Here is a 17,696-nt window from a genome sequence, read left to right on the forward strand (position 1 = left end):
TATTATTATTATTATTATTTGTATTTCTTTTGATTGTAGTTTATAAAGAAAACACAGTCTTTCATAGACAGGTGATTGGAAAAGGAAGAATAATTTCATAGGCAAGTGATGCATTATTTTTGATCTCATGAATTCCCTGAAAGGGTCTTAGGAATCCCCAGAGGTCTGCAGACTCTGAGAACTGCTATATTGTATTAGACCAATAAATGAATACATATGAGTCACCTACATATTATCATGTTAGAGTATATATAACTCAGACAAAATATAACTGCATTTTGAGTTGAGAACTTGGACAATTGCTTTCATAAAGACTGGATTGGCTCTGGAGTTAGAGATCCTTGGTTCAAATTCCAATTCTAGTACTTAAAACCAATATGACCTTAAGCAAATCATTTGCTTTCTGGGGCTCATTTATAGAAAAGGGAGGGTTGGAGTAGATGGTCCTGAGGTCCTTTATAGTTTAAGACTGATGTGTCATAGCATTACCTAAAAATAATTGCAATTGTCAACAAAAGAGAACTTGAGCAATACTTCAGAAAAATTGGGAAGGAAGAGCAGGAGCATTAATAAAAATAACAAGAATTTAGGTATCTTAATAATGTGCCAGACACTGTACAAATGTATCTCTTTTGACTCTTACAACAATCCTGGGAGTTAGATACTATTTTTATCCCCTTTTTACAGTTGAGGAGACTGAGGCAAATAGAGGATAAGTGACTTGCCCGAAGTCATACAGCTAGTAAGTATTTGAGGCTAGAGTTGAACTGAGGCCTTTCTGACTAGGAACAGCACTCTATCCATCATGGTACCTTGCTGGTTGGTGATAGGATAAAAGGCTGCTTTACATAACCAAAAAGGCAATGGAGAAATGCATGGTGAATCAGGCAGTGGGCTAAGCTCTTGGTGCACAAAGTCAGAAAGGAAACTGTAGAGTGCAACATATTATATAAGATGACTTGCCCCCAAGGAATGGCATATAGAGGCAGATTTTGTTTGATGTCAGGAAAAACTCCCTCCCAATTAGAGTTACCTCAAAATAGAATGGGCTGCCTCAGGAGGTTGCAGGTTTCCTTCCTCTCATTGGAGGTCTTAAAACAGGCCTGGATATGAGCAGTGCTTTTGAGAGGACACTTGTTCAGGTCCAGGATGGACAAGATGACCTCTCTATTTGTTTGGGAAGGCTATGATTCTATGATTTCATACAGAAAATGGATTATCAGCAAAAGAAAGTGGGCCAATTATATATCCAGAGGGATGGATAAGAGAGACCAAGTACTGGCACATGGGGAAAGTTTAAAAAATCTCTGAGATCAGCACCTAGCAAATATGACTATATTCTCTATAGAGAATTTATGAAAGGATATGAAGAGTCATGGGAATGATTGGTATGAACAGATGCAAAATTAGAAAAATTCATACTATGACACTGATAGTATAAAAAAATGAACCAACATGAAGACTGATATAAACAAATGAAGGAAGAGTGAAACGTGTAGAACCAAGAGAATAATTTCTAGTCTTTTTTAAAAATTAATTAACTAATTAGGAATATTTTTCCATGGTTATATGATTCATGATTTTTCCCACCCCTCTTCCTGTTCCCTTCCCAGAGATGATAAGCGGTTCCACTGGGTTATACCTGTATCATTGTTCAAAACCTATTTCTGTGTTATTTGTATTTGCAGTAGTGATCTTTTAACATTAAAACCCCAATCATATCCCCTTCAAACCAAGTGATTGATCATATGTTTTTCTTCTGTGTTTCTACTCCCACAGTTCTTTCTCTGGATGTGGATAGCATCTTTCTCATAAGTCCCTCTGAATTGTCCTGGATCATTGTATTGCTGCTAGTAGAGAAGTCCATTACATTTGAATGTGCCACATGATGTCAGTCTCTGTACAATGTTCTCCTGGTTCTGCTCCTTTCACTCTGCATAAATTCCTGGAGGTCTTTCCAGTTCACATGGAATCCCTCCAGTTCATTATTCCTTTTAGTACAATAGTATTCCATCACCAACATATACCACAATTTGTTCAGCCATTCTCCAATTGAAGGGCATCCCCTCATTTTCCAAATTTTTGCCACCACAAAGAGCACAGCTTAAATATTCTTGTACAAGTCTTTTTTCTTATGATCTCTTTGAGGTACAAACCCAACAGTGCTATGGCTGGATCAAAGAGCAGGCATCAAAAGAAAAATTTCTTCAGTAATAGCATTGTAAAGATAAATAATTTTGAAAGTTGTAAGAACTCTGATCAGTGCAATGACCATCAATGATTCAAGTGGACTGATGATGGATCAGCCTATCTACCTCCTGATGGAGAACAGATGGACTCAGGGTGCAGAATAGGACCCATGGTTTTTGGACATGGATAATGAAGAAAACTGTTTTGCTTGCCTAGGCCTTTTTGTTATAAGGAATTTGTTTTCATTTTATTTTTTTCTTCCCAATGGGGTGAGAGAGAAAATAGATTTCTGTTAGTTAAAAATAGTAAAATTTCAACGAAAAACTTAGGAAGGCTTAGCACAGTGCTTGGCACATACATGTAATAAATGTATTGACTGATTAGCCAACTGGATATGAACAAGAAGCATACAGGACAAAAAGGAATAGATGGGTTTCCATGTGTAATGTTGGAGTGCCCACAAAGGATGGATCACAGGAGGCAGCTAGGTAGCTCAATATATAGCCAAGCCTGGAGATGGGAGGTGCTAGGCTCAAATCTGGCCTCAAACACTTCCTAGCTATGTGACTTTGGGCAAATCACTTAACCCCCATTGTCTAGCCCTTATTGCTCCTCTGCCTTAGAATCAATAAGTGGAAAATAAAGGTGTGTTTTTGTTTGTTTGTTTTTAAAGATGAGATCTTAGATACATTGAAACATGGAGGGAAGGGTAACATGGGCATTGGTCAGTTCATTTAAACTAAACTGATGATTACTATGCTCCTGCTGTGTGTAGATCACTGTATTGAACCCTGGAGGAAGATCAAAAACTTAGATTAAAATGTGGCTTCTTCCCCATAGTGCTTCCAGGCTAGTAGTGGGATGAAGCACAGTCCCACATAACAACAGTTAGTAGAGGGGCAGCGAGATGGCTAGCTCAGTAGAGGGGCAGTGAGATGGCTAGCTCAGTAGATAGAGAGCAAGACCTAAAGAAGGGAGGTCCTGGGTTCAAATTTGAGCTCAGATACTTCCCAGCTATATGACCTTGGGCAAGTCACTTAACCCCAATTGCCTAGCCCTTCCTTATCTCTGATTCTAAACAGAAGGTAAGGGTTTAAAAAAGTAGTAGGCAGTGTGTTATGGCAGAAAGAATGCTAGGGAAAGGGAGTGCAGCAAGTTTAGAGTTTTCATTTTTTTCATCTGTTTAATGGAGGGAATAATTCTTATACTACCTATTTTATAATATGTTGGAAAGAGTACTTTTGGAATCTTGGAGCTGGAGGTGGGAACTTCTTCCTTGGCTTTCTTCCTAGTGTTTCAGTAGAAAGTGTACTGGATTTCCAGTTCTGGGAGAGTCAAAATCCTATCTCAGACTCTTACTTGCTGTGTGATCTCGGACAAATCACAAAACTGTGAGCCTCTGTTTTTTCATCTGTGAAATAGAGATAATAATAGCACCTACCTCATAGGGTTGTTGTGGGGATCAAAGGGGATGTCATCTACAAGTGACTATGCTTTGCAAATCTTAAAGCACTATATAAATGTTAGTCATTGTGGACTTTGATTTTACTAGTGCAGATCACAAGTCGTCCATCATATATCCTTCCAGATTCTCATCTGGATCCTTCCTCAGCAGAGAAGCAGTCCGATGGGCTTGAAGTCTTTTTCCTTGCCTTTTAACTATGGGCTGTATCTTCCTTTCTTATATTAACCTAAAACCTGCCTTTTTGTAAATTCTATGCATTGAAATTCTGATTGGAGTTCTGATGCTGAGGCCCAGCAGAATAGAAACATAATAATAAAATAACTAACATTTATGTTGTACTTTAAGGTTAGCAAAGCACTGTAATTTTGTAAAATACTGTAATTTTATCCTCAATGAAGGAGGTCTGGGAGGTCTCTCAGGGATTAATTATTTTTCAGGAATTAATTTTTCAGTTCTTATTATCTCCATTTTACAGATGAGGAAATTAAAACAGATGGAGGTTGAGTTGCCCAAGGTCACATAGCTAGTAAATTCTTGAAGACAGATTTTAACTCTTGCATTAATATGTGCGTAATTCAAGAAATTCTTTTGTTTGCACTTAGAAATTATTAACTGTGGCTTTCTAGAACCAAGAAACCTTGGAATTTTGTACCAGAAGAGACCTTAGGAAGAGAGGATGAAGAAAGCCACAAGATTCGGAGGTGCTTCAAAACAAGTAGAACTGCTCTCAGGTGAAGTGGGTTTCCTTTACCAATAATGAGTTTTCCGTCACTGCAGGTCTCCAAGCATAGACTGGATTACCATAAATCAGGGATGTTGCCGAGTGGAATGTTGTTCAGAGAAGGGTTGGACCAGATGGTCCTTGAGGTCCCTCCCAAATCTGAGATTCTGTGATTCTCCCCAGGCTGTCAGGCTGTCTTGTTCAGAGGTGAGAGGGATAATAATAGCAACTACCTCCCTGGGTTGTTGTGAGGCTCAAATGAGATCATGCATTACTGTGCTATAGAAATGTAACTCAGAACGAGCACAAGTTGTTTCCACCCCATGGAATGTCAATTCCCCGATGATGGGGCCTTTTTAAAAAAATATCTTTAGTTCATAGCAACTTGTTAGAATAAAATATAAGTGGCAAGTCTGTATAAGCTCCTAGAAGGCAGGAACAACTTTTTTCTTTTTTTCTTTTTTTAATTGTCTGCATTTCCAGTCACATTGACTAACACCTAAAGGAGAGGGACTGGTCCTTTTAATGGTAAATAAGGAACTTTGGAGAATGGAAACTCCCTTTACTAATATTCTCGGGCACTTTAGTCAGAGTTGTCTCGGAAGGATCTGCAATGGCTCAGTGGCTGGATAGCCAGGCTTGGTGACTGGAGGTCTTGAGTTCAAATTTTACCTCAAATACTCACATAACCTCCATTGTTTAGCCCTTAGCGCTCTTCTACCTTGGAACTGATTCTTAGTATCGGTTTCAAGACAGAAGGTAAGGGTTAAAAAAAAAAAAGTTGAGTCGGGCATTAAGAGGTTAAATGGCTACCTTTTAGTGTCTCCGTTTTCTCATTTGTAAAATGCAGGTGAGGTTGGATTTGGCCTTTAAGACCCTCCCAACGATGATCTTATGAATTGAATCTTTGCATGTTACATTTCCCTCCCTCCCCCTCAATTCCCCAGTAGAACATAAGCTCCATTAGACCCTGTCTCTTTCATCTTTCATCTTTTCATTCTTGGACTGTGAGCCCCTTGACAGCAGAGACTGCCTTTTGCACAGGGCCGGGTATAAAGTAGGCGCTTAATAAATGCTTGCAGCGGTGACTAGCTATTCGCCTCTGGATCCCCCTGGTTTAGTGCAGAGCCAGTCACACTAAAGGTGGTTAATGAATGCTGATTGACTGAATGATCGAACACAGTGCCTAGCCCAAGCAGACACTTCAGCAGTGTTCTCGGGACTGAGTAGAATTATTGCTCCTCTGTAACGAAAGGGCACCGGGGAAACGGAGATGCTTCTCGATGGCCAGCAGCCCAGTGGGAGGGGCAGGGAGTGCTAGCAGGTCACTCCAGGGGCCAAGTCGAGGAGGCAGAGAAGAGACGATTTCGGAGACGGCGGTGTTCCCAGGGAGGAAAACGAGGCGGGGCTAGGCGGGAGGAGGGGGCTGAGTGGCACCGGCTGGGAAGGGGCCGGGGAGAAGAGAGGGAGGGCGTCCGTCCCCGAATGCCCGAGCGGGGGCGGGGCCAGGCGGCGCCCGGGGGCGGGACCTGTATTGTCCGCTCCGCAAGGCATGCCGGGAGCCTCCGCCTCCAACATGGCGTCTCACTGACAGTTGGCTGAGGAGCGGCGGAGGCGGATCGGGCTCTTCAGGGCGGCGGCAGCGGCGGCTGTGGTGTCGGGAGCAGGTGCGGGAGCGACGGCGGCGGGGCCTCCAGGGTCGGGGGTGGAGACATGGCGGCCGTGGCCGCAGCGGCGGCTCCTCGGGCTACCTAGGGCGGCGGCGGCGTGGGCGCGGATCCCCAGGGCCGGGGGCGGCCATGGAGCGCTAGAGGCTCCGGCTCCTCGTCAGGCGGCTCCGGGTCCAGCCTCGGCTCGCGACTCCTCCAGCCCCGCTCGGGCCGCTCGGCCATGGGCTCTTCGGCAGCGGCGGCGGCGGCGGCAGCTGCAGCGGCGGCCGCGGACTCGGCGCAGTGGCTCTCGGTGAAGGAGGAGACCATCTTCCTGCACGACGGCCTCATCCGGGTCACCGACCTGGCCGAGCTGCCCAGCGAGATCCTCGGTGCGGCCGAGGCGGCCGACACGGACTTGGAGGTGAGCGCGTTGGGGAGCCAGGCCCCGTCTGGCCGGGCGTGGGGGGATGTCGGGTTGGGGGTCGTGACCGCGGGAGCTGAGGAACGGGAGGTCACTCACTCTGGGCCTTGGGGCTAGGACGGGGGGCGGGGCCTGGGCCAGAGCATCATTGTTCTTCTGGAGCCCTGGAGGTGTCAGCCCAGCCTCGACCCCTCCTCTGCCTTTCACTGTGCTGTCTCGGTCCCTGTTTCCCCAGCCCTGCTCCGTCCCTCCCCCCACCCCCGCTCCTTCCATCCCTGCTCCCCCTACCTTTATTCCTTCTTTCTCTATTGCTGTTTTCTCTACCTTTAGCCTTGCTTCCTCCATCCCTTTCCTATCTCTGCTACCTCCATCGCTGCTCCCCCTACTTTTATCCTTGCTCCTTCCATCCCTGTTTTCCAGCCCTGCTTCTTCCATCCCTGCTCCCTCTATCCCTGTTTTTACCCACCTTTATTCCTCTCTTCATCTCAACCCCCAACCATCCTCCCTCCATCCCTAAACCCCCAACCCTGTTCTCCCACTCTTATTCCTGCTTCTTTCATCTCTGCCTCCCCATTCTTGCTCCCCCCCACCTTTATTCCTGCTTTTCTCTATCTCTATCCTCCACCTTTATCCCAGTTAGCCTCCAGTTTCTACTCTTCATCCCTGCCTCCCTCACCCTTATTCTCTTCATCCCTACCTCACTATTCGTGATCCTCCACCTTTATCCCTCCTCTCCATTTCTGCCTCCCCATCTATATCCCTACTTGCCTTCAGTTGTATTCCCCTCCATCTTTATCTCTATTCCCTTCAGCCCTATTCCCCTCTATTCCTACTCTTTCTATACCTCCCTTCCACCTTTATTTCTATTATCCCCACTCATCCCTTTTCTCTCCATCCCTGTTCTCCTCACCTCTCTCCTACTCTCTCTATATCTACCCCCACCTTTATCCCGTTATCTTCATCCCTATTCCTCCCTCCTTTATTCCTTTTTCAATCCCTGTCCCTCCACCTTTGTCCCTATTTGCCTCCATCCCTACTATCTCCTCCCTACCACCTTTATTCCTATTTGCCTCTATCCTTATTTCCTCCATCCTTACTCCTCTCCACCTTTATTCCTGCTCAGCTTCATACCTACGTCTCAACTCTTATCACTACTCTCTTCCATCCCTGAATTCCTTCTATCTTTATCTCTACTATCCTCCATCCCTTCTCCCCTCACCTTTATCTTTACTCTCCTTCATCTCTCCTTTCCTCCACCTTTATCCTTACTCTCCATTCCTACTCATCCCATCTCTGTGCCTCCACTTCTATCTCTCTCCCTTTTCCTATCTTCCCTTTTTCCATTTTCTGTCATTACTTCCCTCATTTATCCCCTCCTTCACCTGTATTTCTTCCCCCTCCCCCAAATTGTACTCTTCTTGCCTTTATCTGTACCCTTACTATTATCTTCAGGTTCCTTTCCTCACTCCTACATTCCTGTTTCTCTCCAGCTCTACCCACCCATCCCTGCAGTTACTTTACTCTGCCTTCCTTTCCTTTGTGTTGTCCCCCCCCTCCTCAGTTTTCCTCGTTGTGGACACATCTGTTGCTGGGTATCTTTATTCTTTAACTCTCTACCAGGTATTTTAAAGGCCATTTTCTTCCTCTGCCCCAGCTCCAGGTTTTTTATTAGTTCAAAGAGGAAAGGGTCCAGATTCTGACACTAATTTCCATAAAATTTCTGTTATCTTGCCACTTGCTTCCTTATTTCTGCTTCTGCCCTAGGCAAAATTGAGCAACCTCACTTTTCTTGATGGGTTTTGAAAATGAGATGGGGTCTTTTTAATGGGAGCTGGCTGGTATGAAGAGAGACAGAGAGAAAGAGACTGAGACTGAGTTAGTGTTATTACATCTCTGTGTAGTGTTAGGTTGAAGGCATTTTAGTATATAGAACCTTTTTTTGAGCCCAGTTGTAAACCTTGGTGTTGTCAGAACCTTAGCACTTAGGAGCTATGACAGGTGCAGGTCCCTGCAGTCTTGACAGTATTATTATTATTTTGTCAACAGGAACTGAAATATGATTTATGTGAACTTTTCCTTCTATCAGCAGTCTTAAAAAAAAAAAGCCAACCCATTATTCCTATTTGTCAGGACAGAGATAGAAATACTCTTGTTACCAGCACAATCAGGTCCTTCTTGCTGACACAGCCCTCCCAGTTTTTCTCTTTCACTTGAGAATTTTTATTTTGGTTTGTAGGGTAGCATTGGTTAGTTGTCATGAAATTTTTATTTTCACAAGTAGAGAGGACTTTAGGTAGTGCAAGAAACGGATGTCTTCTAGCTATAAAAGGAAAGCAAGGAACCATTTGTGTTTTATGGTTTGAGAACATTGACTTTCAGCATGAAGAACATTTAGAAATGGATTTTAAAACCATGACTGTATGATTTTGGAAACGAGTGACCTAATGTCATCTCAGAGATAGATATGAGAGCATTTCCGAACCAATGACATAATATTCTAGTGTATTTCTTGCAGGAATCGGTCTCCTCAGCATTCTTCTTGTAAGCTCTTCGATTTCACATTTTACAGTTTGTCTCCTAAAATATAAAGCAAGTATAATGATTGATAGACAGTTCTTAACCTGGAACAAGAATCTGTTTCATAACATCTCATTTTGACTTATTCTCTAAAGAGGAAGTTTTTTGTAAAAACTTAAGGTGTTTTGCTATGATAGTGAGATATTTTTTGGTTTGTTTATTACTATGGCTGTGATGGGATGTGTGAGTGATAATCTTGAGTCTTTAGAGACTGGTTGACCTTAATAAAATAAAATAAAATAAAACTACACAAAACAGGAGAATAAAAATTTGGTTAGGGTATTCCTTTTGAATACCAAATTTAATGAGGCAAAGAACCTTTGTGGCTCAGTGAAAAAGAAAATAGTGTGACTTTCTTTTTCTCTTGATTTATAGTTTAGCTTCCCAGATAGCCATATGTACATTGCTAATAAACATTTATTATTCTGGCTGGTAGTAGTGAAAAATGTTTTCATTTTCTCTTCTGGGTTGCACAGGCCATATAGCATCAGAAATGAGTTCCTAAAAATTTTTGTGATCACTAGATTAAAACAAATTCACAAGGCATATATGATATTTATATTTGTAATGATTTAAAAAAAATAACAAGGTAGCTGGGTGGCATAGTGGATAGAATGCCAAGTCTGAAGTCAAGAAGACCCATCTTAAGTTCAAATCTGGCCTCAGACACTTATCTGTGTGACCCTGGACAGGTCACTTAACCTTGTTTGCCTTAGTTTTTCATCTGTAAAATGAGCTGGAGAAGGAAATGGCAAACCACTCCAGTACCTTTGCCAATAAAACACCAAATGGGGTCATGAAGACTCAGACTCTACTGAACAATTATATTGAAAAAGAATGCATTTCCCTCTGTTTCTACTAACTTTTTGACCTTTGTATTTGAGAAAGATGTTAAGCAAAAATTCTTTGAAGTACTTTTACACCCATGAAGAATGCTGCTACCGGTTATAAATTTTAAAGACCCTTCATCCTAGGCTTTTATGTTTATGAACATCTTTAATTGGTAATTTTGATTATACATAAACATTTTGCTAAACTGACCAGATACCTTAATGCTGTCAGAACTACCTTTGTCCCTGAAAAGTCTTTGCATTATCATACAGTATTAGAACTGGGAGGAGCTCTTAGAAATCATCTGGTCTATCATCTCTGAGAGGAGGGAGGGAAGGGAAGAGAGAGATAATTTGGGTCTTAAAATTTGGGGAAACATGTGAAAACTGTTATTACATATAATTGGGAAAATAAGATATCTTTGAATAAAAAATTAAGAAAGAAAATTTAAGAACAAGAAATCATTTGGTCCAAATTTCTCATCTTACAGAAAAGGAAATGGAGATGAAAAAGGTTAAGTGACTTGTCCAAGGTCACACAGATGATAAGTGGCAGAATCAGGCCTAGAACCTAGGTTTCCTGAAGCTGAATTCAGGACTTTTTCTTGCCTCATCATTTGACAAATGTCAAAAAGAAGGTATTTAGATGAATAAATCTACAGTGACATTTGAAAAAACATCAAGTTAACATGAGTTGGTCAAATTAAACTAGATCACTAATAAATTCCAAGTGGAAGAATAGTTTTTATCTGAAGTTGTATTAAATGGAAATTTTATCTTGAGATATCTTGTGTGTGTGTGTGTGTGTGTGTGTGTGTGTGTGTGTGTGTGTGTGTGTGTGTGTATGAGACAAGCTATTCTCAGAAAAGGGAATGCCTGAAGGGAAATATTTTTGTTATATTTTAAGGTAAATTAAAATTGAATGAAATAAAAATGATCATTTTCTTATGTCCAAGATATGTCTGTGCAGTATAGAGTAGTGGAAAGACCCTAGATTCAGTCAGGACCTGCTTTTGAATTCAGGTTCACCTTTTTCTTTGCCTGTGTAATCATAGGCAAGTTATTCATTGTCTCTTTGTCTTCAATTTTCTTATTTTTAAAATATAGCGGTTGAATTGTTTGATCTTTGAGATATCTTATATGGCTAAATTTGTAATCCAGTGATCCTAGTCAAAGGAATTTCTAAAAGATTTTGGTGTATCAATCTTATTTACCCATTATTAGAAATATATGTTGGCAAAGGTTAAGTGACTTGATTAGAGCCACATGATTAAGGACAGAGCTGTGACTTTAGATTGATTTAAAAAAGCATTTAAACTCATGTTTCTCATTATTTCTATTAAAAAAAGAAGAGATGAATAACTGTTGACCTTAATCAGAGTATCAGGTAAAGGAGAGGAAGAAGAAGATAAGGGAATTTCTAGGCCTTTCAGTACTCATTGGCATTCCACTTTATCAAATAATTATTAAGCCAGTAGTGCCTGTGTTCAAGAGTCTGTACCCTCAGGGCCCTTACATTCTATTTTGGATTTAAGAGAAAAATAAAAATGCTAATTTACTTTATCTAATAAATACTTTTAGTAGTGCCCTGTGAGATCCAAGGGCATATGGGAAGGAAGATTATTGGGGCTTTGTTTAAGGGAAATAGTCAATGATTGAAATGCACACTTAAGAATGAAATCCTTGGAAATATACAACCTATTCCAGTTTAATCTTATAGAAAGTTTACTCAAGGGCAGATAGGTGCCTCAGTGGACAGAATGCCAAGTCTAGAGTTGGGAGAACTTGGGTTCAAATCTGATCTCAGACACTTCCTAGCTTTGTGACCCTGGGCAAGTCACTTAACCCTGATTGCCTAGCTCAGTGATGGCAAACCTTTTAGAGATGGAGTGCCATGCACCCTTACCCCTGCTTTTACTCTACACAGGGGAGGGAGGAAATGCTCCCATTGGAGGGGTGGGAATGTGAGGAATGGCCTCAGCAAGTGTAGAGAGGGGGAGAGGAGTGTCCTAAGCTCTCTGCTCCCCTCCAGCTCTGCCACCTGTGTGCTCCCATTGGGTTTCTGGGCAGAGGGGTGAGTGGTGTGAAAGATGTTGTTCAGCATAGTGGAGAGGTGGAGGAGAGCAGCTCCTCCCAAGTCCCTCTGCCTTTCTAGTAATGAACTCTTGGGGGGGGGTTATTTGAGTGCCCTCAGAGACTGCTCTGAGGGCCATCTTTGCCATCTTTGGCACCTGTGCCATAGGTTTGTCATCGCTGGCCTAGCTCTTGCCCTTCTGTCTTAAGATTGTTACTAAGACAGAAAATAAGAGTTTGAAGAAAAGAAAGATGTACTCTATAGTATATATGTGTTTGTGTTTGTTTTTGGCAGTACTTGGGTCTCTTTTTCATGGTCAAATTAAGTTTATAGAAAGTCTTTTTTCCCAATTTTAAACATTCTTACTCAAAAGTTGAACTAGGGTTAGAAAAATGGATTAGAGAATTGAACTAGATGACAGTGTAACTTTGTGTAAATAAAACACTACCCTTTTAATACTTATTTGCCTGTTGTAAAATCAAACTTCTAGCACCTATTTTCTCCCAGACTCATGAGTTGGTTGTGAGGACTATGAGAGTTAACAGACTATATACACTAAATACAGAGCTTCTCAAAAAAGTATGCCATGTCTCTGGCCCCCCAAATTATTTGATTCTTTTTAGTGTATCATCCTTTTGGTAAGAAAGATGATACATGCCCATTGACAACTGGGCATGGGATTGAGTTGTTTTTTTGAGAAGAGATGGATTTTTCTTCATCTCTTTCATGGTATCTCCCTTCTCAGTAGCATTCATTTGCAATATGACTAGCTATCCAAGATAATAAATAGAGCTGGTAAGGATTGCCACCATCTCAGCTTTCTTCCAGTTGCATGGCAGGAGCTCTTGCCAAATATCAGTCTTGATTTGTATCTGTGTTCTTGGTTTTATAGTGATTGTAAAGAAATACTTCCTGTTGGCCAGTATTGCCCTAGAAGACTGTAAAATATCTTGTGACTTAGCACATATATGAACATAATTATGAAAGAGCAGTCATTTCTGTTTTTAATCGTTGCATGTTTGCTAATATCTGGAAGTGGTCTTTCCAGTCCTCCTTTCACCTGTCCTCCCCACCACTCTACCCATTGTACAAGAGTAGTTATGGGATCCTTGATGTAGATTGTTTGGTTATTCAACTTTATTTTTAAAGGTAAAGTTAATGTTTAAAATTGTTTCATAATGAAGAAAGTCTATAGAAACAAACTGTATATAGTTTCTTACCAGAATTTATGTCGAGGCCAGTTGCTTCCAGTGGAATTCTTGAATTCTTTCTTTAAAGCCATCATCTGCTCTTTGTCTAGAAAAGTCCAAATGGGACCAATTGGGTACTTGAAAATGCAGGTGATCAGAGCCTTTGTAAGGCCATAGAAGAAGCACACTATTCTGTTAGCTTTAGACAACAGACTACAGGAGGCCATGTCACTTTGCCTCAGAGGACCCTTTTCCTAAGGGGTCCATGCTTTTATTCTTGTGGTCAATAAAACATTAATTACAGCTACAATTCCATAAAGAGCAAGGGGAGAGCCATAGCTTGCTTCTCCAAGCTGGCATGGGGATGGATTTTGGTAGAGGTCAGAGCCAGAGCTGGGCAAGTACAGTGAGATCTTGTTTAGCTCCCACATTTCTCCCTCATGCACTGAAGTCAAAATGTAGATGCTCCAGGGCAAAATCTTGGTAATACCTCCTATCTCAAATGTTCATATAAAATGAGCAAAACTGGCTTCATGAAACATAAGAAAATATTGTTAACTTTGAGCAGATTTTGATTTTCCACTTCTAGAAGCTGCTTATTTTAAAGATAATTGCATTGGGGGGGGGATTCCTTCAAATATTTCAGTATTTTGGATGATATTTATTTGATTTTACTCTGTGAGAACTAAAGCATAATGATGACATTAAACATTTCCAAACATTGTTTTTAATTGACCTTTTTCAGGTTTTGTAATTTTTTCTTTTTCTTTTTTACTATATGGTTGAAAAACATTTTAACTGTGTGTGGTTCCTGACTTCTTCCTATCTTAACCAAGCATTTTTTAGAATAACTAGTATAGTTATTTTATGGTGAGTCTAGAATCTGTGGACTGCTCTTGCTGTGGATACATTTGGAATTTTTGGTATTCCTTCTCAAATCTGCATTTGGCTGTGTTACTAGGTCATAACACAGTGTGCAGTAGAAAAATATATGATAAGCTATATAGTGCTCATACTTCCTTTAATTGCAAGTGATTGGTTTGTTGTTGTTGGTTTTTTTTTTTACCCTTTTCGTCTGTCCTAGTATCAACTTAAGACAGAAGGGCAAGAGCTAGGCAGTCATGGTTAAATGACTTACCCAGGGCCACACAACTAGGAAATGTCTGAAGGTAGATTTGAAACCAGGTCCTCTGGACCCCAGGCCATATTTGCAAATAACTATTCATCCACAATAGCAAAATTGTAGTTTGACAACCCCAGAATATTATGTCAGCTTCTTTGTATAAGCAATATATCTTTAGATATATAACATTGCTACAATTAAGAACTGTGTATCTTTTAAATTAAAATACCAGTTTCAGATGAATACAATCTAGCAATGAACAGGTAACTTTTACCAGTTTAGAAGTCTTGTATATTCTGCTTTTCTCTTAAAAAAAAACCAACCAAAACACTCCAGTATAACAGCTTTTATTGAGCTTATTGTTCAAAGAAAAGAATTATGGATGTCAGAGATATCATATCCATGGTTGATAGGTTTTCTTAAAAAAAAATGGCAAACAATAGGAAAGTCTACTTCATTTCTTGGTACTTCTTTCCTGTTTTTAAACTTGTAATATACATGTCTGAAGTAATTTTGATACTCTAAAAAGGAAAAAAAATTGATGGGAGATAGGTCAGTAACAATTTATAAGCATTTATTAAGAACCTTCTTGGTTCTAGGATTGGAAGTAGGTATTTTGGTGATACAGAGAAAAAATGAAATAGATAGACTCTGCCTTTAAGAAGCTTGGATTCTATTGGGGGAAACAACATGTCCATATAAGTAGACGATAAATATATTCAAAGGACAAAAATGATTTGTGAGGTTAGGAAAGACCTTAAGTGGAAGGTGATGGCCGAGATGAGGTCTACATGGAACTAGTTATTTTTAAGAGATGAGAAAGTTGTGCATACCAGAACTGGAAGACAGCCTGTGCAAAGGCACCATAATCAGAGATGGAATGTTGTGTGTAAGAAATATCAAGTAGACCAGTTTGAGATGTAGAGTTCATGAAGTGGGTCATGTGTATTAAGTCTTGAAAAGTATACTGGAGCTACGTGGTGAAGGGCTTAAAATAACAAAGAGAAGAGTTATTTTTGATCACAGAGGCAATAGGGAGCCATTGGAACTTTTTGTGCTATAGAATGACATGGTTAGACCTGAGGTTAAGGAGTGTATTGCTTTGGTAGTTGTTATGTGAAGGATAGATTAGAATCATCTTCAAGGATGCCTTTTTTCTCCATTTAGTTTCTAAGGACAATGTAATTCTATTCAACAACAAATTCAGTTCAGCCAATGTTCCTTAAGGGCCTATTACTTAGGAAGAATGTGTTAGACTATGAAGGCAGGAATCTGGCTTTTTCATCTTTGTATCCTTCCTAGTACAATATCTTGCAGGTAGTAATTATAGCTTTCTGTTTTATAATGTTTTGTTTTTTTAAACCCTTACCTTCTATCTTAGTATCAATTTTAAGACAGAAGAGCAGCAAGGGTTAGGCAGTGACTTGCCATGGTCACAACTAGGCAGTGTCTGAAGCCAGCTTTGAACCCAGGTCCTCCTGACTCCAGGCCTGGCACTCTTTTATGCTACCTAGTTATCCCTGTTTTATAGTGTTTTAAAGTTTACATTTCTTTTAAACAACTCTGTGAGTTGAGTAAAACATTGTTCACATTTTACATACCAGGAAAGCAAGGTTCAGAGCAGTTGTGACTTGGCCAAAGTACATGAGCCCTGTTTAGTGGTGATAGAGCCAAATCTTTGTTATTAAGTACCGTAAATACTCAAGAAAATATTTGCTGAATTAATGATGATGTTTTATAGTGTAGTTTGCGATCTGGTTCTGCAAGGCCACCTTCCTTCACATTTTTTTCATTATTTCCCTGGATATCCTTGATCTTTTGTTCTTCCAAATGAACTTTGTTATGTTTTTTTTTTCTAATTCAGTAAAAAAGTTTTTTGGTAGTTCAATGGATATGGGACTAAATAAGTAAATAAGTTTGGGTAGGATGGTCATTTTTATGTTAGCTTGTCTTATCCATGAGCAGTTAATGTTTTTCCAATTGTTTAGATCTAGTTTTAATTGTGTGGGAAGTGTTTTGTAGTTGTGTTCATATAGTTCCTGTGTTTGTCTCGGCAGATAGATTCCCAAGTATTTTATATTGTCTAGGGTGATTTCAAATGAAATTTCTCTTTCTAATTCTTACTGCTGAGATGTATTGGAAATATATAGAAATACTGATGACTTATTTGGGCTTATTTTGTATCCTGCAACTTTGCTAAAGTTGTTGATTATTTCCACTAGCCCCTTCCCATGTGTATCTTTGTGTGATAAAGATTATCTTATTTATTTTATTTCTTCAAGTATCTCTTGGTGCCATCTTCGATTCCCCCTCCCTTTTTCTTTTTTTTGCATATCATCTTATAGCACTTATTACCCCAATCTCTTCCTGTGAATGATTCCTCTAATTACTATAATAGTGAATATAATTTTTGAGAGTTACAAATAACATTTTCCCCATGTACTAATATAAATAATTTGATTTTATTGAAGCCCTTAAAGAAGAAAGTTTGCATACAAAATATTTTCCCCCTTTCCCCTCTCTTTTCTTATTTACCTTTTCATGTTTCTCTTGATCTTTGTGTTTGGTTATCAAACTTTACACTTAGTTCTGGTCTTTTCTTTACAAATACTTGGGAATCTTCCATTTTGTTGAATGCCCATACTTTCCCCTGGAAGTATATAGTCAGTTTTGATGGATAGGTGATCCTTGGTTGAAGACCCAATTCTCTTGCCTTTCTGAATATCATATTCCAAGCCTACTGGTCTTTTAGTGTGGAAGCTGCCAGATCTTGTGTGATCCTGATTGGTGCTCCTTGATATCTGAATTATCTCTTTTTGGCTTCTTGTAAAAATTTCTCCTTAGCTTGGAAGCTCTTGAATTTGACAATTACATTCCTGGGAGTTGTCTTTTGAGGATTTAGTGTAGAGGGTATTCTATGAACACGTTCAATGTCTATTTTGCCCCTTTGTTCAAGAACATCAGGGCAGTTTTCTTGGATATTTTCTTGTAGTATGATGTCAATATTTCTGTTTATTTCTGGGTTTTCAGATAGACCAATGATTCTCAAATTGTCTCCCCTTGATCTGTTTTCCTGATCCATCATCTTTTCAGTGAGATAGTTTATGGTTTCTTCTATTTTGTCATTCTTTTGACTTTGCTTTATTAATTCTTGATGTTTTGCAAGATCTTTGTCTTCCAATTGCCTAATTCTGGTCTTTAAGGACTGATTTTCCTTTTTGGTTTGGTCTATCCTGCTTTTTATGGTTTTCAGCTGTTTCTCCAATTGGGAGTTCTTGTCCTTTAAACTGTGATTTTCTTTTTGAACTATTTTCCACTTTTCTTGCCAGAAGGCTTCCATCTTTTTGATAAGCCCCAATTTAAATTCTTCAAGAGCTTGTGGACAATTCCCATTTTGGGGGGGAAAATTTTGGTGCATTTATTTGTATTTCCTCTTCTATTTCCTCTGTAGCC

General features: G+C 39.9%; 1 protein-coding gene across 8 annotated transcripts in view; it reads left to right on the top strand.

Moving 5' to 3' along the window:
* The first annotated feature begins 5,940 nt into the window (after positions 1-5,940).
* The window catches only part of HECTD4 (HECT domain E3 ubiquitin protein ligase 4), a 225,708-nt gene continuing 213,952 nt past the window's right edge, over positions 5,941-17,696 (top strand). For all 8 annotated transcript variants that reach the window (XM_056821721.1, XM_056821722.1, XM_056821726.1 and 5 more), the window contains exon 1: positions 5,941-6,449. In XM_056821721.1, coding sequence (XP_056677699.1) covers positions 6,267-6,449 — 183 coding nt within the window. In that variant the 5' untranslated portion in view covers positions 5,941-6,266. The remainder of the gene's footprint in view (positions 6,450-17,696) is intronic.

This window comes from Monodelphis domestica, chromosome 3 (genome assembly GCF_027887165.1).
Source record: "Monodelphis domestica isolate mMonDom1 chromosome 3, mMonDom1.pri, whole genome shotgun sequence".
Classification (NCBI taxonomy): Eukaryota; Metazoa; Chordata; class Mammalia; order Didelphimorphia; family Didelphidae; genus Monodelphis; species Monodelphis domestica.